The sequence below is a fragment of the Prionailurus viverrinus genome, chromosome C1 (genome assembly GCF_022837055.1).
Source record: "Prionailurus viverrinus isolate Anna chromosome C1, UM_Priviv_1.0, whole genome shotgun sequence".
NCBI lineage: Eukaryota > Metazoa > Chordata > Mammalia > Carnivora > Felidae > Prionailurus > Prionailurus viverrinus.
The window spans coordinates 14,092,453-14,113,292 of NC_062568.1; the positions used below are offsets into that span (position 1 = coordinate 14,092,453).

The 20,840-nt window shown below is 58.8% G+C and overlaps 2 protein-coding genes across 5 annotated transcripts; both read right to left on the reverse strand.

The window, feature by feature from the left end:
* Positions 1–201: 201 nt before the first annotated feature.
* Positions 202–7,520, reverse strand: CTDSP1 (CTD small phosphatase 1). Of its 4 annotated transcripts, none has more exons than XM_047873524.1 (7): positions 5,769–7,517; positions 4,192–4,340; positions 3,644–3,745; positions 3,478–3,534; positions 2,753–2,845; positions 2,437–2,622; positions 202–1,891 (listed from the first exon to the last, which is right to left on the reverse strand). In XM_047873524.1, the coding sequence occupies exons 1-7, from the start codon at positions 5,833–5,835 to the stop codon at positions 1,763–1,765; spliced, it is 783 nt and encodes a 260-aa protein (XP_047729480.1). In that variant the 5' UTR covers positions 5,836–7,517; the 3' UTR covers positions 202–1,762. The 4 variants fall into 4 exon arrangements, with proteins under 4 accessions (XP_047729480.1, XP_047729479.1, XP_047729482.1 ...); XM_047873523.1 differs by having other exon boundaries at positions 3,644–3,748; XM_047873526.1 differs by lacking the exon at positions 3,478–3,534 and having other exon boundaries at positions 5,769–7,520.
* A 2,812-nt stretch (positions 7,521–10,332) lies between these two features.
* Positions 10,333–19,379, reverse strand: SLC11A1 (solute carrier family 11 member 1). The gene is made up of 15 exons (XM_047873509.1): positions 19,229–19,379; positions 18,532–18,665; positions 17,543–17,665; positions 17,078–17,197; positions 16,208–16,314; positions 15,756–15,826; positions 15,350–15,417; positions 15,052–15,207; positions 13,983–14,141; positions 12,858–12,947; positions 12,615–12,734; positions 12,038–12,187; positions 11,473–11,546; positions 10,897–11,050; positions 10,333–10,747 (listed from the first exon to the last, which is right to left on the reverse strand). The coding sequence occupies exons 1-15, from the start codon at positions 19,233–19,235 to the stop codon at positions 10,637–10,639; spliced, it is 1,644 nt and encodes a 547-aa protein (XP_047729465.1). The 5' UTR covers positions 19,236–19,379; the 3' UTR covers positions 10,333–10,636.
* Positions 19,380–20,840: the final 1,461 nt, after the last annotated feature.

Genomic DNA, 20,840 nt, shown 5'->3' on the forward strand with positions numbered 1-20,840 from the left:
TATTTAAACAGTACAGCGAGGCGCTCGGATCCACCCATCGCTGTGCACTAACCTTGCACTTGCACTCTTGAAGCCCCGAAACCTAGGGCAGCCCCTCCCTCCACCCACTCCACCGCCAAAAGATACACTGAATTGAGTGTGGCTTCACGGGACACAACCACTCCCAGCTTCAACGTCCCCCCAAAGACCACAGAAGCGGGATGGGGGTCTGGCGTTCTCTTTAGTTCTTGTCATAGTGTGGGGCTTTCGGTCAGAGAAGGCACTTAAATGGGAAGGTCACCCGATTCAGGCCAACCTTGTCCTCCCTCCCACCCCCAGTTCTGAGGGGAGGGGGGCAATGACATCTCCATTTGACATCCCCCTTGGCACTTTAGAACCTAAAGTACGTGGGTCCCCTTAACCGTTAGGCCTTGGGGAGAGCCCAAGGCCTTGACCTCCACACTCAGCATTTAGGGGGAAGGGGTTCCAGATAGAGAAGTCAGAGCTGCAAATCACGATGTCCTGGGAGCTGCCCCCAGCCAGCAGGGGGTGAGGCTGGGGTCGACAGGGGATGGGTTGGCACTGGGGAGGGGAGACAGCTTGGCCAGGCTTCCTGGAGACCCCCAAACCCCACAAGAAGGGTCCCACCTCCTACAGCTCCCCTAAAGGCACCGGTGAAGTATGGAGTGGGTGGGGAGGCACTGATTAGGTGCAGGGACCCCACACACTCAGCTGGTGGGCCTAGCACAGAGCTGGGCACAGAGAAGGTGCTAATAATGTGTTTTGAATGAATAATTGGAGCAAAGAGGGTGTGAGGGACAGAAGACAGGGCTTGGGACTTCTTGGCCCAGCCTGTTTCATTCAGAAAATAGCAGTTTAAAAAATGTAAAAATCCTTTCCCTCCCTCCCCCCAGTTTATGGGTCCAGGAAAGGGGTGAAGGAGGGGTATCTCTACCCCAGCCCTTCCCTCTCCCCTTCCCCTAAAACTATATACACATATACATATTTATATGGCACCACAAAGGGGTCTTGCCTATGCCCCCACACTAGGAGCTGGGGGAGTCAAGCCCCAGGGCCTTGGGGTGGTCAAGGCAGATGTGAGGGGTCAGGTCTTGGCGTGGAGAGCAGCCTTCAGCTGCTGCTGAGCCTAGAGAAGCTGGACTCCAGGGTCCCGTAGGACGCACCCTGCTCCCTTCACAAGTGGTAACAGATCTTCCCTCCCTGCCCTCCTAGGCAGAGATTGGTGGGGTCTGTGTCAGTCCCAAGGGAGGAGGTGCGGAGACTGGTTCCTCCCCTGCCAGGCTAGACTGCAGCAATCTGGAGACTGTTCCGGGCAAGAGCTGACCTGATCGTGGCCCTGGGAAAACAGGGCAGGGAAAAGGGCTCTATGCAAGGCACTTGGTGTCCACTGTTCCCAGGCTGGGGGCCCAAGGCATGGGGCAGCAAGAACCCTGCCCCTCCCCCAAGCAGAACCAGAAAGAGCCAAGGGGCCCGATTTGGCAGCAGAGAAACATGGCAGCAGAGAGAGAGAAAAAGGGGGAGCTGCACGCAGGGTCCCACAGGTCCCCCAAGAAGAAGGAGGAGGTTCTAAGGCACTGACACAGGGACCCAGGGGCTCATCGCCCGCTGCCCCTTTCACAGCCTGGCCAGGCAGGTGGGGAGGGCCCACTTCCCCATGACGCTGAGGTGGCGGCAGCAGCCGCTGGGTTTTCTTAAGGAACAGTCCACGTGTGAGGGGCGTGGGCACCGGTCAGGGGCAGGTCCTGGCCCCCGGGGCGCCTCACTAGCTGCCGGGCCTTGGCTGCCTGAGCACTGAGTACACGTCATCCACGCGGCTGAGCTGCTCGAAGAAGGGCAGGAGGTCGTGGAGCTCTGTGTCACTCATGTTGTCAAACCAGGAAGCCACTGGTACCTGGGCAGATGGATGTGGGGCAGTGAGGGGGGCCGGGGCCTCTGGGCACAGGATGTCCACCCAGAAGCCCCTTACCCGCAGTTTTCAAACATTTCTGGCAACACCCACAGTAAATCACATCTACGCATGCAATACAAGTCTTACGAAATGATACTTAATCTTACTGTTTGCAAAACACTCCAGTATTTTCTATTCTATTTTGTTTTTTAAAAATTCCCAGCTAGGACCCACCGCATCACCTCTGTGACCCACTCACAGGTCACAGCCAGCAGTGTGAAACTGCTCCAGCATGCAGCGGGGGCCTCAGGCCCGGCCAGGCACTCTCTTCGCACAAGCAAACGGATCAAATGGTCACTAAGGGATGCAGTAGCGGGTGGATGAGGTGAGTGGGTGGCAGGCACAGGTCATCAAGGGCAGGAAGGAGGAATGGGAGGGCACCAGGCCCCGGACAGCACCCAGCATGGGAATGGGGAGGCCCCGGTGGTCCTGATGGCTGACCCTTTCCTTGGCTCTCAGCCCCTAACCCGGTCCTGCCCGGCACTCACGGCGTTGTCTGGATGGAAGACGTAGGAGGCGGGCGAGTTGTCTAGGATGAGCACCCGCCGCAGGTCTCGGCCCAGCCGGCTCAGGTCCTTCACGTAATTGCCCCGGTGGAAGACGCAGGACTCACGAAACAGCCGCGCCCGGAAGGCCCCCCACTTGTCCAGTAGATCAGCTACTGGGTCTGCATACTACGGAGTGGAAGATGGGTCATCCGGGGCCAATGGTGAGTGACCCAGAGGTCAATCCAGCTGCAGGCTGGAGGCTCATGGGAGGCCGGTGGCCCCAGGAGCCCTTCAGTGTCGGGGGGACGGGACTCACCTTGGCAAGGCTGGCGGTGAACAGCACACACTCAAAGAGCTCGCCCATTCGCTGCAGGAACTCATCCACATGGGGCCGCTTCAGCACGTAGACCTAGGGGGTGGGCCAGTAAGGGAACTGCAGGCCTGCAAGGCCGGGGGGGTGGGAGTGGGGGTGGGAGGGTGGCTGAGGGCCGTGAGGGAGCAAACGGAAGAGTAGAGGTGCACAGGAGGGAGGCTGGTCCCAGGGTCTGCAGGCTCCATTTGGCCAGCCAGCCACTCCAGCTATCCTTCCAGAAGAGGATCAAAATGAACCTCCAACTTCTAGCTTCACATCCTACCTCACGGGGCATCACTAATGCCCAGCCCTTCCCCAACTATGGCTTCAGCCAAATGTAGGGGCCTGGGGGCAGCCCCCTCACCCCAAGGCTGCAGGGCACCGACCCCCGAGCCAAGTAATGGAGAACAGGCTGGACAGCACACAACCTATCCTGAATTACTTGAACTGGGTCCCGGGCAAGGTGGGGCAAGGGGGAGCCGAGGAGGAACCCCACTCCCTGCAGGCCTTGGAGTTGGGCCAAGTCCCTCAGGGTCCGTGCGACCTCGGGCAAGTCTCACACCCTCTGGGGCCTCACATCGCACATCTATCAAAGTACCACCTGGGGTTCTCAGGATTGGCGAGAGGAGCCTAGGGTCTGGAAGGCAGATGCCAAGCCCCCCACCTCCCCCCCACACCCAGCCCCTCACCTGGTGGACCACCCCATCAATCTCCACAGGGATGATGAAGTCGGCGTTGTTCACTGGCTGTGGGGGGAAAAGGAGCTGCTGGGGCGGGGCCCGCAGAGACCATACCCCCAGTCCAGGGCAGGCCCCCTCAGAGACCCGGGGCTGAGGGCTGCTGGGCAGGGCCTACCTTGAAGGAGCTGTGCACCAGGGTCTCATCCAGGTCGATGACCACACAGATCTTGTCCACGTCCTGGGCCTTGGCCTCTGGGAGCAGGTACTGGACTGGGGTCTGCTGCAGGGACAGATGAGGTCATCGGGGGCACTTCTTTTAAATTCTCTTAAAACCCAGTCATTTCTCCTAAGCACGTCTTCCCTCTCCCAGCCCTCTACCTGGGGAAGCACAGGGATAGTGGGGAGAGACCCTCCCCTTCCCAGCTTTGCCCCTGCCAACTGGAGCCTGGGGCAGGCCGCCTGGCTCTGGACCTCACTTCCCCACCTGGAACACCAAGGTAGAGAAAGCTCCCACCTTATAGAGTTCCCTTGGGTGGCAGTCTTGGGGCATTCAGGGACCGGCTGGGAGGGACCTGAGAGGGAGGGTGGCGGGCCTGGTGGGGGGCTCCACCCTCTTCCATACCTTCCAAGGCCTGCAGATGGGTCATGAAAAGCCCCTTTTCCTAAACATCCTCCAGGCTGAGCCCAGGCTGCCCCGGCAGCTCCCACCCGGCCACCACGCACCTTGGGGACAGCGCCGTTCTCCTCCACCAGCAGGGGAGCCCCACTGTGGGCGGGCAGGGCGTCCCCATCGTCCCGGCAGACGCAGCAGAAGAGCGAGTGGAGGATGCCCCGGCTCCGGGGCTTCTGAGAAGCTGCTGACTTCTGGTCACCTGCAGCAGGGAGGCCCAAGGTGGGGGTGTGCACTCTAGCCTGCAGAGTTGGGTGTAGGTGCCCAGGTGCGATCCCCTGGGTGAGAGGATCTGGCCACGCCCCCTTCGTTGAAGGAGATACACTCCAGGCCCTCCTGACAGCCTTGACTCCACGTCACCCTGTGGTACCCAGAAATCCTCCTAGTGTGGGCACAAAGTTACCCTCATTAGGAAGTGGGCTGGCTGGAAGGGGACTACGGAGAGTGCTTTCTCTTTTCCTCCCAGCCTTCATCACTACTGAGGATTCGGCCCCAGTGGGGGGCTTCCTGACACCCACCTACCCGAGCAGCCCCTGCTCCGTCGGCCCCTAACCAATGAGGGCTGGGGCTTGAGGCCCTGCCATCCACTCCCGCCTTCCTCCCATCCTTTCCGCCCACGTGGGTCCAAAGTCCTCACTAAGGCTAGGCCCCGAGGCTGGGAGTGGGAGCCTGGCTGGAACCAGTGTCCCGCAGCCATCTGCCGGCCCCGCCTCCTCCGCCCTCGCCCCGCCCAGACCTCCGACCTAGAGCTGGGCATCCGCCGCCTGATTGACGGGCCCACCCTCCACCGCCCCTCTACCGGGCCCCCTGCCTTCGGGCTGAGCTAGGACCAGGCCAGAGCTGGGCAGACCTGGAGGGACTTCCTAGTCTCTAAGGTCAACACCCGGACAGGGAGGGGCAGACCCCCAGCCTAGACCCTCCAACTCCTGGGCGCCCGGTGGAGGCGGGCGGCACGGCTTACCGGGTCGGTGCGTGTGTGCACAGGCCCGGCGCCAAAGGGCCTGCAGCCCGGGCTCCTTGTGCCCCGCCCGTCGTACGGGACACCCCGCGGGCGCGCTAGCGACCCTTAGAAGTGGCTGCCCCACTCTGTGCCTCTGAGAGGCTCAGTGCTTCCACGCATGACGCGGAAGTTTGTTGGGATCGTAGCTGTGTATTGGCGGGAGATCCTTCCAACCCTCCCGAGCCCGCTGTCACCTCGGCACCCCCTCCGGCGACCCGACCCGGGCGATCGCGGCCCGGGGCGGAGCCTCAGAGGGTGGCCTGGAGGCGCCCTCTTCAACCCCCCATCTCCCAGCTTCATTGGCGCCAATGGGGGGGGGGAGGGGGCGACTGTCGGGCAACCCGCTACGCCAGCCCAGGAGACTAGGAAGAAATCCATTCTCTACCTCTGCCTCAGTTTCCCCACCTCGAGCACTCGGGAGCGCCCCAAAGGCTCCAGGCCCCGCCCTGCGTCTCTGAGCCTCGGCTAGTTCAAACTCTTTCCCCGCTCCCTCTCCGGTTAGGAGCTCAGAGCTCCGCAGAGGCGGGCGCCCGGGGCAGCGGCGGCGACTGCCCCGGGTAGGGTCTCGGCCTCCTTCTCCTCCCCTCCCGCGGCTCCCGGGCTGCAGCCCCCTCCGCGCGGCCCCAGTACCTTTGCCCCGTAGCGGGCCCCGCGCCTCCTCCTTGGTGATCTGAGTAATGACGGCCGAGCTGTCCATGGGGCCGGGCGCGCTCCGCTCCGGCCGGACTCTGGCCCGGGCGCCCGGCCTCCCCCCCGGCTCGGGCCGGAATCGGGGCGCGGGGGGGAGGGGAGGGGTGGGAGGGAGGGATCCCCGCGAGCTTCGGAGGGGAGGGGAGCCAGGTTCTAAGGGGGAGGGGGAGGGAGGGGGCGCGGAGGAAACTTTGTTACAACATGGAGTTTCCTCCCCGCGAGGCGGATGCAAACATGGAACCCGGGCGCTGTTTCAAGGCTCCCCCTTAAAAGGGCAACGGCTTCGGCGTGACCTGGACTCGGCCGCCGCTTTCATCACCGCTGGGGCCGGCGCGGCTCTGCTGGCTGGGAGGCGGGCCCGGCCGGGTTCCTGCCGCGCTCCAGGGGGCGTCGCCTCTCTTCCTGCCGCCCGCCCGCGGGCCTGAGCCTCTGCGGCTGCGTGGCAGGACCGGCACCCGGCCCACTGTTCCAGACAGCCGATCGCCCCGGGCCAGGGCCCGCCCCACCCGCCCCGAGCGCCCACGCCGGGGAGTGCCGGAGGGCGGCGCGGCTCCACCTCGGCGCTTTTCGAGGGCCAGACGCTAGCTGCTTCTTGATTTTCTCCTCTGGGAAACGGGAATAACGCTCTCTGGTCTGCAAAATGGGTCTTCAGTGGTTGCGGGGGCCCCCTCGCGGTAAAGTTCTGAGCGAGTGAAGGCTCTCTCTCAGCTCCAAACGGCTGTGTACATCCGTAGAATTGTGCTCTTGACCGGACTGTGACTGTCAACACTCATCGCAGTTGCAGGCCAGGTATCCGGATCCGTAGGGCGTGAAAATTACTACTCCCAGCCCCAGAATGCCCCCTGCAGATCTCGCCCGGTAGCCCCATCTGGTGCCCTCGGCAGGGCACCAAGTGCCTCAGGGCTCTCGACTGCGCTGCTCCCTCTGCCTGGAGGAGTTTCCAGCTCCTTCTTGGAGCCAAATCCCACTGACCTCGATGAAATGCCACCTTCTCCAAGAGGCCTTCCTAAACCCTTCCTCTACTCTCCACGCCGGCCACTCTGTGATTATTGGGGCGGGGGGGGGGGGGGCTCACGCGGTGCCCGCACACAATGGGCGCTCAATCCCTGCGGGCCAAACTTCTGACCGTGGGAGTCCACAGACACCAACTGGACGATTGTAAACACCCGTTTCATTTGGGGTGTACAGAGACACCAGCTGGCCGGGAGCCGCGTTTCCGCGCGGATTCTTCACGAGGGAAACTCCCGTGTTCTGCGCCGTGAGGTCTACGGTTGTTTGTGTGTGTGTGTGTGTGTGTGTGTGTGTGTGTGTGTGTGTGTGTATGTGTGTTTCCTGTTTATGAAGTTCTTTCCATTCGTCCTTGCTATTTTGCGTTCACTATTTTAAAAATAATAATAACGCCAAGCCTTGACAAACACGCCTCAGCACTTCCTTCCCCCGCGGGCCTCGGTGGCGGGGCGGAGCGGGCGCGTCCTGTCCCGTCCAGCCGCGTGGTGCGAGCACGGCGCACGTCCTCCAGGCCCAGGGCGGGGTAGGTTGGAGGGGGGAGGCGGGGAGGGGAGAGGCCCCGCGCCGGGGAGGCCGGGCAGTAGAGCGGCGCCGGCCCGGAGGCGCGCCAGCTGTGTGCCCCGCGCCAGGGGAGACAGGAGGTGGCTCCGGGCTGGGACTCCCTCCACCACGACCTCTACCACCACCACCACCACCACCCTGTCCCGGGCTGGACCCCACGGCCCCCCTCCTTCCCTTTCGCCGCCCACACCGCAGCCATCGTTGCATTTAATACTAATAGCCAACGTGTAGCTAGCGCTTCGTTCTGCTCTGGCTGCGCCCCTTAGTCTCGCTCACTCCTCAGAACGACCCTCTTCCTCTCCCACTTTATACAGATAAGGACATTGAGTTCCGAGAAGCGAAGCGACCAGACCCAGCCTTCCGGCGAGGGTAGAGGTGGGGTCCTGGCCACCGAGCGGAGACCCCTCCCCTTTGGCTGAGCCCCGGGGCGGGATGTCAGCTTTCGTCTCCGGATCCCGGCTTGCACTGACCCCAAAAGGAAATGTGTGGTGGAGGACTGAGTGACCCCCTGGCCTGAGCAGGGCGGCTCGCCTTCCTGTCCTTTCGTTTCTCCCTCTCTGAAGGCTGGAAGCTGGCCGGCTGAACTCTTGAGAGTCAGAGTGGCTGAAGAAAGGGGTAGGGCACCGGGCAGGGTCGCTGCCCACCGCCGTCCCTGTTCCCCTCACCTCCCATCCCTAACATTAGCCCCGTCCAAGGCCTCTTCCCCTGGGAGACCTTCCCAGGCTCTGATGCAGTGCCAGGCTCCTTCCCCCGCAGGGAGGGGTGGTGGCCAGTGAACGAGTCAGGAGGCCCCCTGCAGCAGCACGGGGTCTTGGGGGTCTGTGGGGACAGAGGAGCCGGTGGAAGTATTGTGCAGGGTCTGGTGGGTTCTTTGGGTTTCCTCCCTTGTGTGTGTGTGTGTGTGTGTCACACCCAGCTGCTATCCCTTAACTGCGGACGTCATCTTATCCACAATTTATTTTTCTCCTTGCACCCCAGGAGGAATCAGATCATAGGCGCTGTGGGTCCAGAAACACCAGGACTCAGCTGGGTTTCTCTCTGGCAGCTGTGGGCAAGTGACCTCTCTATTCAGCACCTCGGCTTCTTCAACTGCCAAATGGGGTTGGTAAGAGCCCAACCCAGGCAAGTGAAGTAGGGGGTCCGTGTAGAAAGGCAGGGTGCCCACCGCAGGTCCTTCCCACCTGAGGGGCTGAGGAAACATCCCCTCCTTTCCCCTAGGAAGACCAAAGCTACTATGGGGGTGGAGGGAAGCCCTTTGTAGGGACCTCCCTGCCCAGAAATGACTGACCTTGGCCTGACCTCATTGCTAACACCTTGCTCAGGCCCAGGGTAGCCCTGTAGCTGACCCTTTGGTTTCCTCCCCTTCCTGCTTTCCTTGCCCCCAAGTTGTCAATGCCAGGCGTAAGTATGCAGGTGACCAGCTTGCTCATTTTTCTGGAGCGCCCCCCCCCCCCTGCTCCATAAGATCCAAGAACACCCCACCCCACAAGGTCGCACACACCTGTCCTCACTCCTGGCAAGTTCATTCTTCCTTGGCTGCCCCCCCCCCCCATTCAACTTTATAAATCCTGTCCAGGAGTTACCTTCTCTGGCCCTTGCCTCTCCTTTTTGTCTTTTGCAGGTGCACCTGACACGCACTTCGTGTCCCCCCCCCCCCCCCCCCCCACTGTAGAGTGGTTTGTTATCATCTACCTAGCTGTCTCCCCCTACTGGAGTGTGAACTCTTGGAGGGCTGACATCTATAATTCGGGACTTCGTTTCCCTCCCCCATGTCTAGCGCAGGGATGACACCCAATTAATACCTAGTGAATTGATTGGAGAGTGTGTGCAAAGGTATAGCTGGGGACACTTCCAGGACGCTGGGCAGGAGTATGGAAGACGCCTTTCTCCATTATCTTGCCCCCATCCACCCTCCTCTTCCGCTAGCCCGGGTCCCATCTTCTCCAGGACCAAGCCCAGAGAGGGATTGAGTGGCTTTCTAGCTCAGGTACCCTCTCCCACCGTTTCTCTGATTGGGCCAGACCTGTCCCATCCCGTCACTCCTTAAGGGCCCCACTCGCATCGTTGCCCTTTTAAGAAAGAGGAAATTCTTCTCATAAACAAGCGCCTCAACCTGAGCGCGGAGCTTGCCCCGCCGGATCCCTGGGCAATCGAGGGTGCTTCCAAGCACAAAGCCCGCTCCAGGCTCACCCCAGGGCAAAGGCCTGGGGGCCCCTTCTGGTCACCTCTCTCCGCAGCTCCAGGGCAGTGGTCAGAGGGACCCGACGAGGCCGGAGGAGGGACTTGGGGGAGCCTAGAAACAGCCCAGGGAGCGTCTGTAAAGTGCAACCCTTGCACCGGGCGAAGGGGTGCCGGGCGGCTCCCAGCGGCCAAGGGGGTTCCCCGCCCACACAGCTCCCCTCCACCCTCCGCCTCCCCCCACCTTCCGAAGCCCCGGGGCGCGAAGTCGGAGCGCTTGCCTCCAGCTCTTGGGCCGGGAGGGAGTGAGGGCGCTCGGGACCGTCCCTGCCCCTAGGGGGAGCTGGGAGTCAGCACCCAGGGAGCGTTAAGTGCGCGGCGTGGGAGTCCCGGCCGCCCAGTCCCCTGGGGAAATGGCAAATGAATTGGGCCTCGGAGGCACGACTCTTGGGTTCCATGACCTGGCGCCTGAAGAGAAGTCTGCGCCTTGGTTTTATGGCCTGGAAAGTGGGTTAGTTTGAAGCTACTCTAGGAACTGACATTCGAATGGGGTGGGGGGCGGGGAGGACTCTTCTACTGGTCCAAGGATTTTGTCCTTTCCCTGTTTCTACTTTCCTGTGCCTTTGGATGAGAAGTAGACTAGCACTTATTGAGCATTCATCAAGCTAATCAGACCATCGTAAGTGCCCGTTTGATGCCTGTGTCCCGCCCCCAAATGGGTCCGTTTGTCAGGTCACTCCTATAGGCCCACAATAAATATTGTTGGAGTTACTATTATTTTTAAGTCCCACGTGCCAGGCATTGTGTTAAAGTGCTTTACATCCATCACACGGTTGGCGTTGTCCTCATTCTACAGATGAGAACACTGAGACTGGAGATTAATCACTTGTCCAAGCTGGCAAACAGCAAGGCTCTATGGAAGCCCGGTTGGCCTGCCTCCAAAACTCCCACTCCATCTTGTTGCCTACACACACACACACACACACACACACACACACACACCCGGGGCAGGCCAGTCTGCCCCACTCATTCCACGCCCAAGCCAGGCCCTGTGTGGCAGATCATCCAGAGACCCTCTCCTTCTCCTCCTCTTCAGGAAGCCCATACAAGAAGTGTTGATGGGAGCTGTGGGCCAGAACGGTGGCTCCTTGGGCAAGGAAACAGGTCCAGACCTGGAGGAAGGGAGACCATGAGTCTGGGAGAGAACAAGGCCTCTGGGAAGCCTCCCCTCCCTGTGCATCCCCTTCCCCCAAAGCCTTCCATCTGTTGCCCCCTTTCTTCGCCTCCCCTATCCCCAAGGCACCGTCTGGCCCTACAGTACCAGGTAGGTGGTGAGGCCCAGGTAAACCGCAGCCAGCAGGGCTACAAGGACGAAGTAGGCAGGGTGGGGGAGGCTGGGCAGGTAGATGATCACGAAGTAGAGGTTGATGGCACAGATCAGCGCCATGATGGAGGATGTGATGGCCTTGCTCAGCCTGGGGGAAGAGAGGGAAGCTCAGGACTGGCCCCATCTCCTCCTCCTCGTCTCCACTGCCCAAAGCCAGCCTGGAGCTGGGGTGGGGAGAGTGAGGGGATACACAAAGCCACTTTCTCTGGGCTGTGGGGCCTGGAGCAGACCCCTTGCCCACTACTGTCTCCTGGGCCCTCCAGGCTCCACACTGGCAGGATCTGGCAAGAGCAGAGTCTGAGGTGAGAGTGAGGAGCTCAGGGTCTAGAAGCAGCCCCCGACCCCAGATTCCAGATTCCAGCCCTATTGCCCTACACTTGCTAGCTGTGTGAGCCTGCACAGCTTCCTTAACCTGTATGAGCTTATGGATAATGGTAATTCCCACTTCAAGGTGGTTGTAAGGATCAAATGAGAATTGCAAGCATGGCGTTTGGGGTGGGGAGTACTCACCGGCCGTTGGCAAACTCCTGCATGAGGGCTGGCATGCTGGTGAATGTAAGGATAGGCAGCACAGCAAAGGGAAGCTGGGGAGAAGCAGGAGGATGGGGCTGAGGGTCATGGCCCTCAGAATACAGTAAGGAAGGGAGGAGTGGAGCAGGGCTCCATTCGTCCTCTGTCTGTGTGCCCTTGGACAAGTCTCCTAATGCATAATCACTCAGAGGTTTCTCCACCTCTGAGCGTTCCAGAGTTGTGAGGCTCCAAAGCAGGAGAAGCGTTTGGGGGCTCTGGTCCCAGGCTGCCTGAGTTTGCATCTCAGCTCTGCCACTGATCACTTAACTGTGTACATTCGTTTTCCAATCTGCACAATGGGGACAATGGTGGTTCCCACCCCTGGGATGTCTATGGGGATTTTGTGAGCCTTACAAGTAAACGTGTGTTTGGAATAGTGGGAAGGCGCTGGGTGACTGGGAGGGAGGGGGTGTGTGTGTGAAGGGTCCCTCTGAAGGATTGCTGTGGTTCCTCTTTAGCTCTGCAAGGGGGTGGGGGGGGGGGTGGCTAGGGACCACGGGCTCACCAGCAGGCTCTGCAGCACATTAAGCAGGTCGTTGAGCCCTGACAGGTCTTTCAGGTCCCTGAAGACTGCCACGAGCACGGTGGGCAGGATGGCGCAGGAGCGAGTGAGGAGCACGCGGGCAAAGCGTGACCAGCGCAGCTTCAGGAAGCCCTGGGGTGTGGAGTGGGCATTTTGGTGGTGGGTACAGGACTAGGGATTCCAAGGGAGGGATCCTCTGTGGTCCCTCAGCCCATCAGGCATCAGGGGGAACGCTCTGTTTTTCCATCTCTGAAATGGGGGAGGCTCTGACCCTAGTTGGTGGAGAGAATGGATGAGGAGAAATGGGGGGGGGTCCCCCCCGGGTTAATGCTTAAGACTAAACTTTTGGGGAGGAGGCGTCTACTAGTTTTGGGTCTGCTGCCTTGAGCCAGTCGCTTCACCTCTCCGCATTTCAGTTTTCTCATCTGTAAAGCGGGGCTTATAATAGTGACCTCTGGGCTGCTTTAAGGATCAGTGAGGCTGGTATCCGAGCCCAAGTGGTGTGCCTGTTGACCTCGGACCCCTGGGACTCCCCGGCCCGCTCCCCAGGCCCCACCACCTCCATCACAAACTGTCCCGCGTAGGTGCCGGTCATGGTGGAGCTCTGTCCGGCCGCTAGGAGGCCCACCGCCCAGATGTAGAGAGCAGCCGGGCCGAAGAGACAGCCCAGGATCACGCCCTGCAGGGAGGGGTGTGGTTAGAGCCGTGGTACCGCCCCGGAGCAGGCTCCGCCCCCTGGTGGGCGTGGCGACGAAGCCTGCGGGATCCTTACATTCCATGCCCGCCTCCACCTGTCGCTTACTCCTTGGTAAATGTCCACCTCCACTGTAAGGTTGTTCTTGGGGAAGATCTTGGCGTAGTCGTGGAGGCTGCTGTTGGCACAGACGTCGAACTGTGGGCACCGGGACAGTAGGAGGGAGATGTGAAGTCTCAGAAAATCAGACTGCCAGGTCTTGACCAGGGGTTGAAAACTGGCGACCCGCAGGCCGAATCCGGCCAGATATATTTTGCTTGATTAACAGATGTTTTTTCTCTTTAATGTGAATTTGTTGCCGACATCTAAAATTGAGAAGAATTCACACGGGAACCCAGTTTCCAGGGTTCTGTTGCATTTGTAGGGAATGGCATTACCACAAAGAGACAATTGGCTGGCAGTGAGTCCAGCTGCTCCACGGTCCCCTCTCCCTTACACGGGACCCACTTCCCACAACTCTGAGGCTGGCCTGGTCTTCAAGGCCACATAGCAAGGCAGTGGCAGTGCCCAAATCCCAGGAGACTTGGTCAGTCGTCCCCTGCAGTGCTCAGCACCCCACCGCTGGCTAGCAGCTGTTAGAGCCACGTGAGAGAGACCCACTCGGAGAGGAGACAGGCACGGGTCCCAAACCCCAGAGAGCCAGAGAGCCAGGGAGGAGCTTTGTATCATTGACTGCTCTACCCCCCACTGCCTGATCACATAACAAATCCTCAGTAACTATTTGCTGAATGAATAAAGATTGTCAAGAGAGAGGACTCAGAGAATTCCCAACTCCCTGCTCATGCTCAGGCAGGCGCCTACTCCCAGAATGCCCTGCCTGCAGTTTGCTGGACAAATCCTGTCCATCCTTTGGGGAGCACCTAGGATACAGGGTCCTCTAAGACGCAGCTCCGCCCTCCCAGCCTCCTCCTTTGATTGTCTGTGCCTTGCAGGCCCTGGGGTGGGTCTGACTCTCTAAGAGCCTGCCCCCGGGCAGGGGAGAGCTGTGACTCTCTAGCAGAGTGGGGAAGGGGTCTCAGCCAAAGGCCAGATCGCAGACTCCCTCCCCTACCAGTGCTGGAAGTGCAGACAGACACTCAGGGGCTTCGATGCATTGCCTGGAGTCCCCAGCAAAGCCTGCAGGGCTTGTGTGTGGGGGGGCCTGCCCTGGCTGTGTGGGGAGGTGTCTCTCACCGCAGCCTGGTTGGTTTGCTGGTAGAAGGCCTGTCCAAAGACTGCCACAACAAAGAGATTGATGAAGAAGGAGACAGACAGGGCGATGGTGGCCTCAATCAGGAAGTACATGTTGGCCTCTCGGATGTCTGCCCGGCGAGACCGGTCTATCTCTCTAGACTGCAAAGGTCAGAGGGGAAAGAAAAGCCAAAGTTCCTCAGAGCTACCCCGACATTCTCCACCCTCACACATCTACCGATGTTCCCTCCAAACCCCAGTTCTTTCTAAAGCCCTCTCCATGGCAGTTTGGTCATGGCCTTGATCAGCTGACACCCTTCCTGCATGCCCAGTTAATTTCCGCCCCAGGGCCTTTGCACTTACCACTCCCTCTGCTTGGAATATCTTCTCCTGTGATCCTCCTTCCCATCCTTCAAGTCTCAAAGATTACCTCGTTAGCAAGGCCTTTCCCGACTACCTTTTCTAAAGGAGCCCCTCCTTAGTCTTTCTCTGCCATACTTCTCTGTTTTGTTTCCTTCAAAGCACCTTTCACAATCCATAATTTTCCTTTTTTTTAATTCTTAAATTTTTTAGTTTTAATTTTTTTTTTTTTTTAGAGAGAGAGAGAGAGAGCAAGCCCACAAGTTGGGGGGGGGGGGCAGGCCAAGGGACAGGGAGAGAGAATCCCAAGCAGGCTCCGGTCTGTCAGGGCAGTGCCGGAGGTGGGGCCGGAATTCACAAACCGTGACATCACAACCCCAGCGGAGATCAAGAGTCAGACTTTTAACGGACCGAGCCACCCAGGGCCCCCATAATTCTTTCCTTTATCTGTTTACTTGCTCATGATCTGTCCCCCCCGCCCCGACTAGAAATGCAAGCCCTAGAAAGGCAGATGGCTTGTCTGCCTTTTCATCATTGACTCCCTTTTCCCACGCATAGTAGATGCTCTATTACTACATTCTGAATACATAGAGAATGATTCCCTTCCCGCCTGAATCCGGAAGGCAGGAGCCAAAGGGGCGGGGCTCCAAGTTTGGAGGCCACCAGAGCGTGGCTGAAGGGAGCAGACATCCCTCCCCTTCCCTCTGCTCACCTTGACTAGGGCCGAGTGCAGGTAGATGTTGTGGGGCATGATGATGGCTCCAACGATGCCCACGGCCTGCAGCAGCTCAGGACTGCCGCAGCCGGAGCACGAGGGCAGGAGCAGGTCCCGGAGGAGCGCTACCTGGGCTGGACGGGCCACCACGTACTGCGGAGAGGAGCCTCCTTAGGCCAGGCCACGCCACGTGCAGCCATTCCCACCATCCACCCTGACCCTGGCCGCTAGGGGGCTTCTCGAGGAGCCCGGAGGAACAGCCTTGGTGGAGGGTATGGAGGCTTTGGCTTCCCACCTCATAGCCGAAGGTCAAGGCCATAACTGTAATAAGGAATCCAAAAAAGGCTTCCAGCTTGCGCAACCCTAGGGGGAAAGCAAAGGGGAACAACAAGAGCGAGAAAAATGACAAAAATTGTAACAGAAGCAATTATTAATGGCTACTATCTTGAGCAAGTTTCAGGCACTGTGCCAAGTGCTTAACGTATATGTTGCCTCAGTGAGTTCTCGCCACAGCCGGTGAGGTCTGTGCTATTATCGTCCCCGCGTTGTAGGCGAAGAAACAGAAGTCTCAGTAACTTGCTCAGGGCCACACAGCCAGAGTGAGGGAGCTGGGAGCCCTTCTCTCAGAACAGTGGAGCTTGGTTTCTTCATTCACTTGTTCCCCCAACCCAGTCCCTTGGGAGATTGAGGGGCACACCCACCGTAGTTGTCAAGGAAGAGGAAGAAGAAAGTGTCCACGATGGTGATGAGGACGCCACCCCAGAGTGGGATTCTGAAACCAGAGTGGCCGGGGTCAGCCCAGCCTCAGGGCAGGACACTGTGGAATCTGGACTCCTGGGAGCAGGGACCCAAGTGGCCCCAGGCAGCTAAGGCAGAGGGGGGTGGGAGTGTGCTGGAGGCGGGAAAATGGCACTAGGCGCTGGTGGGGGACCAGCATGGCAGGGAGCTCCGGGCTGCAGTCCTGAAGTCTGCGTGGTGACTGACATCACTTTACGTTTCTGGGTCCCTGTTCCCCATCGGGCAAATTGAGCAACAGCTCTAAAGTCAGAGGGGACTGGGGGTGAGGGGGACGGGGGGAAGGACGAGGCCTGGGGAAGAAGGAGCACAAGTCCCCAGCGCTGGACTGAAGAGCTGGGGCCCCTGGTGGCAGTACCGTCCAGCTGACAGCAGATTGAATGCGATAGCCGTGCCGATGACCTCCTGCATGTCCGAGCCCACGATGGCTAGCTCGATGGTCAGCCAGAGGAGGGTGCGGGGCGCCTGGGGGGAGGAGAGAGCACTGCATCATGGCTGGGCCAGATATTGTTGTTATTTGTTGATGTCCCGGACCTTTCCATACCCGGCACAAACTATGTTTGTCGGCCTTGCCAGCTGGCCTCCAGTTAGGTTTTGTAGGAAACAATTAAGGGAGATTAAAAGGCAGGGAGGGATCACTCTTTCCCCCTACTTCTAGTGGTGTTTCTGGCACAGGCACCATCAAGGGCACCAGGCTTCCCGGGCTCCACCAGCGTTGGTGGCTGTTTTGACAGTAGCGGCCAAGCTTCCTGAAGGCAGCAAATGATGGCTCTTGGGCTGCTGCCCAGCAGCTTCCTGATCTTGGATGAACACCTCTTTCCCTTGTTCCTTCAGTCCTTCCATCACCTTTGTGACCACACCTCTGCACTGAATACCTTTGAAAGATCTCATGGCTGAGGTCTCTGTTTTCCTGCTTGGACACCGACAACGACCAAGTCCCCAGTGTCTACCCCAGCCGGTGACCATCCCAAGCCAATGCCTACCTATTTTGCACCCTGGGCAGGTCACTTCCCCAGGTTTCAATTTCCTCTCCTGTAAAATGAGCAGATGATGTCTAACAGCCCTCTTAGTCTGGGTACTATTCGTTCGAGCCTCAGTCTTCTCATCTATCAAATGGGCTTGTGATGCCCGGCTTGAGATGATTTATGTACTTGATCACAGAAGCTGTAAATGGCTGTTTGGGGTTTGGGATCTGTGGATGCTCCCTGTCCAGGCCCACCAGGCTCACCTTATGGTAGTAGAGATGGCAGACCTCGCCCAAGTCCTTGCCTGTCACCACACCCAGTCGGGCAGCGAGCCGTTGGCAGAGCAAGCCCAACACCGTGGCCCACAGCAGCACCCAGAGCAGCTGAGAGAAGGAAGGGAGAGGCCTTCAGCCTGGTGTGTGTGTGTCTGGGGGCGGGGGGGGGGGGGGGTTGGCTGACAAGTCCAGACTGCTGGTACCCTCTAACCAAGGACGCTCCTTGGGGACAGAGTGGAGGAGGTGAAGTGAGAAGACCCACCCCCCCCCCATACACCCCCCATTCTGGCAGGGCTGCCCTGGGGACCCTTCTCTGGCCCATTTGAACGTAATACCCGCTCCCCCAAACACCAGTCATGTAGGCCACTCTGGGGAGATGTGGCAAGCTGGGGGGGAGTCTCCTCCCACTTAGCTTGGTCACCCCTCCTCCCCACGGTGCCCCGACTCAATCACTTTGAATCCAGCCACGGCACCAGCCTGAAGATCTGACTCGATGTTTCCTGGGTCCAGGAAAGCGATGCTCATGAGGAAGCCAGGCCCCGTGAAGGCCCACAGCTTCCTCAGGCTGAATGTGCCCTGCGGGTGGGATGAAGTGACGAGGTCTTGGGTGGTAGCTCCTGACCTTGGCCAGCCCCCAGCTGAACCCCTCTGGGCTCATCAGCCCGGGCTGGCCAGCCCTGCCCACCACTCCCCCATTGCTGGATCTGCCACCCCGGGGGTTAGTGGAGGGCGTGGGGTGGGAGGAAGCAGCAGGATTTACTGAGTCATGGTGGATTTACTTTCCGCATCAGTCAGATTCGGCAACCCACAGGCGCCTGAACAGCAGCCTGCCTCACGTTCGCCCTGACTCAGCAGATCCTCAGAGCCCAAAGGGGTTCTTTCCTCGGGCCAAGCCTGCCGGGTCTTGTTGCTCGTTCCCCAGTCCTCCTCAAACCATGGTCCCTCCTCTCTGTTGTCCACTGAGCCTAGGGTCTCCCCACCCCTAGGAGGCTTGGCCTGGCAGCCTGGGCTTGGCCTGGCAGCCTGAGAATCTGCTAAAGATTCTGGAAATGCGAGGTGACAGCATCCCAGAAGATAGCCTCGAGCCTCCTTCACTTCCCCACATGCCCTCCTCCGGGTCCTTTCCTTTAAGTACTGCAACAAATGCTCAAGGCTCCAACCTGAACTCACCGTAGCCCCTTTCTCTCCATAAGAAAGCTGGGATTCATTCAGAAAGCCGCTTGATAATTTTTACACACAAAAAAACGATCCCCTGCCCCCCGGCCCCCGGCTAAGAGCTAAGGACAGAAGCAGAAAGGGTACAGTGTCCACTGTCAATCACTGCTGCTCAGAGCTAGAAGGGGCTTCCCACAGTCTTCAGGAGAGCCCTTTGCCCCGGCCTGTGGGATCCCATAGCATCCTGCCAATGCTGAAAGACCCCAGGAAGTTTCCAGCATTCCCACCGGTTCTGTGTCCGGGATGAGGATCTTCTCGCTCAGGTAGGTTGCTCTGAGAGGCTCTTTCTGTGGCTCTGAGCTGGGTGGGCTGGAGATGGAGCCATAGCTGCTCCTGCTTAGACTTTGAGGGCTGCTGTCACCTGCAAAGGGCCCCAGTGAGCCATGGTGAGTGATTGGCTTCTTTCTGGTGGCCCAGGGCTAAAGCCATGTGTCCTCCTTCCCTACGTCCTTCCGGCAAAGTGGAGTAATTGAGGCCCAGTGAACAGTGACTCCCAGCGTGGGTCCATCACCTCCACCCCTCGACCAAACATTTCAGAAGATGTGTGGGAAGTAGAGCTTCCAGAATTACTCTCCTCCCATGTGAGCACATTGGTTCCCGAACCAGATCTCTCTTGCCCCAGAAGATGCAGAGGAGGAGGACCCTGGGCTCTGAGGAGGGCATACTGATGCTAATATGGATGTCCCTTGCCCTCACTCCTGCCTCCTCCGTCTGCCAAGTAAGCTCCAGGAACTCCAAACACACAAAGGACAGACAAAAGGGATGCTGTGCCCGTGGGGATGCGAAGAGCCCAACCCCAGGCTGGGGTCCGGAATTGGGTCGAGACCGGGACACCCGTGGGGGATAAGGGGCTTCCTTTGCCTCCCTGACTCTCCCTACTCCCAACCCCCTTTGGAGCCTCTGACCCCAGAGGGGGCTACTTACCTGTCATGAGGACGGCAGGCGCAGGCACTGTCCACGCGTGAATGGGATGCTGAGCCTATACTCAGCTCATGCCTCCTCTCTGAGTGCCGGTGCGTGTCACTATGTAAGCCCACGCCCTCCTCTCCATCCTCAGCTGATCTAGGCTGTCCTCACACACAGGGGGCATTGTGAAACACGTTCCAAAGGCAGAAGTGGCCAGCTGTGGCGGAAGAGTCTAGGCCAAAATGCAGGAACTTTCGTTCTCCTCCTGGCCCGAGGCCCACAACACTTTTGGCCCCCTTCCAGGCACCCTGAATTCTGTGCCTCCCCAGTCAGCTCTAATTTCAGGACACTTCCTGCTCTGTGGGCATTCACATCCGGATCACAAGACTGCCTTCTCCAACCACTCCCCAGCCCAGACACAAGCAGTCAGACCCTTTTCTTCAGTCTGGAGTCCCCGGCCACGAAAGTCCCGATGACCACCCAGGCTTCTGTTTCCCATTGAATGCCTCAGAGGAGAGGACCTTGAGGTCTTCTGTCACAGGGACATGCGTTGATGATTCAGGCCAAGGAGAGCCTTGGAAGAAAGGGGCACCGGAAATTCTGGACCTGAGTCTGCCACCGATTCACTGAGATGGTCACCAGACCCATCCCTTTCTCTGAGCTCGTTTCTTCTGTAAAATGCAAGGCTCAGACTAGCTAAGGGGTCACAACATTAGGTGTCCAAGGAGGCCAGGCAGGTAAGACAAACCATGAGACACGGGGGTAAGAAAAATGGTGTCGGATGACAAACGACACTGAGCCTCAGTGCTGGGAGGGATCAGTAGGGAGTGGTGGAGACGGTAGCAAAACGAAGGTCATATGCTCTGTCTGAAGAGGGCAGTGCCTACAGACTTCTAGCCAATTGTCATCTGGGATGTGTGTCCAGCCAGTGTCACCATATCTTCTGATTTGTCAAGGATGCTGGACAATTTGGACTTTTACACAACATAGGCTTTTTGAATCCTGGGCTCAAAAAGTGGAAAATATTGTGTAATCTAAACAAAATATTCCTTCAGGGTAGCTTCCGCTTGAGGGTTATGAGTCTGTAACCTCTGGGTGAGTGGTGGGCAAGATTTTTCCAGCTCCTGATCACTTCTCCTTGCCAGTCCCTGTGCCTACACCACCACTTACCTCTCTTAGGCCCTTCTTCCATGCCCACTCCTGCCTTCTATCTTGTGGTCTTCCTTTTCTGCCAAGAAGATTCAAGACCAATCTTTGGGGTTTCCAACTCCAAAGTCTGAAACCTCAGGATCCGGAGAAAACAGGTGCAAGCTCTCAGGCCCAAACCTGAACCAGGATATCGCCACGTTGAGTCAAACACGTTAGCCAAAGCTTGGGAGTCGGATGGGGGCATTGGCATCCAATTTCCTGGCTGCTCGTGGGTTGGGGAGTTTGGAGGAGCTGGAGAAGTGGGGGTGTGGTAAGAAGGGCGACTGATAGGTCATACGGGAGAGAGCAACGTCAGGTTTGTCACTGTGCAATCCTATTGCTTAAGATATCACCACCATCTCACGTTTCCCAATCACTACCTTGGGCTCATGTGGGGATGGCTGGGGTTGGGGCTGGGGTAGGATATTGTAATGGTTAATTT

Bases quoted from the DNA above. Each gene is read 5' to 3' on its own strand.
- SLC11A1 (XM_047873509.1), bottom strand. The intron at 15,208-15,349 runs GTGGGAAGCCAA...TCCTCTCCGCAG, and splicing joins CCTTGACCTTCGGCTATGAG to TACGTGGTGGCCCGTCCAGC. The intron at 10,748-10,896 runs GTACTGTAGGGC...CCCTTCCTCCAG, and splicing joins TGGGCCTCACCACCTACCTG to GTCTGGACCTGTTTCCTTGC.
- CTDSP1 (XM_047873523.1), bottom strand. From the start codon at position 5,835: ATGGACAGCTCGGCCGTCATTACTCAGATCACCAAGGAGGAGGCGCGG. The intron at 3,535-3,643 runs GTAGGCCCTGCC...TTCCCCCCACAG, and splicing joins TGGTGCACAGCTCCTTCAAG to CCAGTGAACAACGCCGACTT. The intron at 2,623-2,752 runs GTGAGTCCCGTC...TCCACTCCGTAG, and splicing joins TCACCGCCAGCCTTGCCAAG to TATGCAGACCCAGTAGCTGA.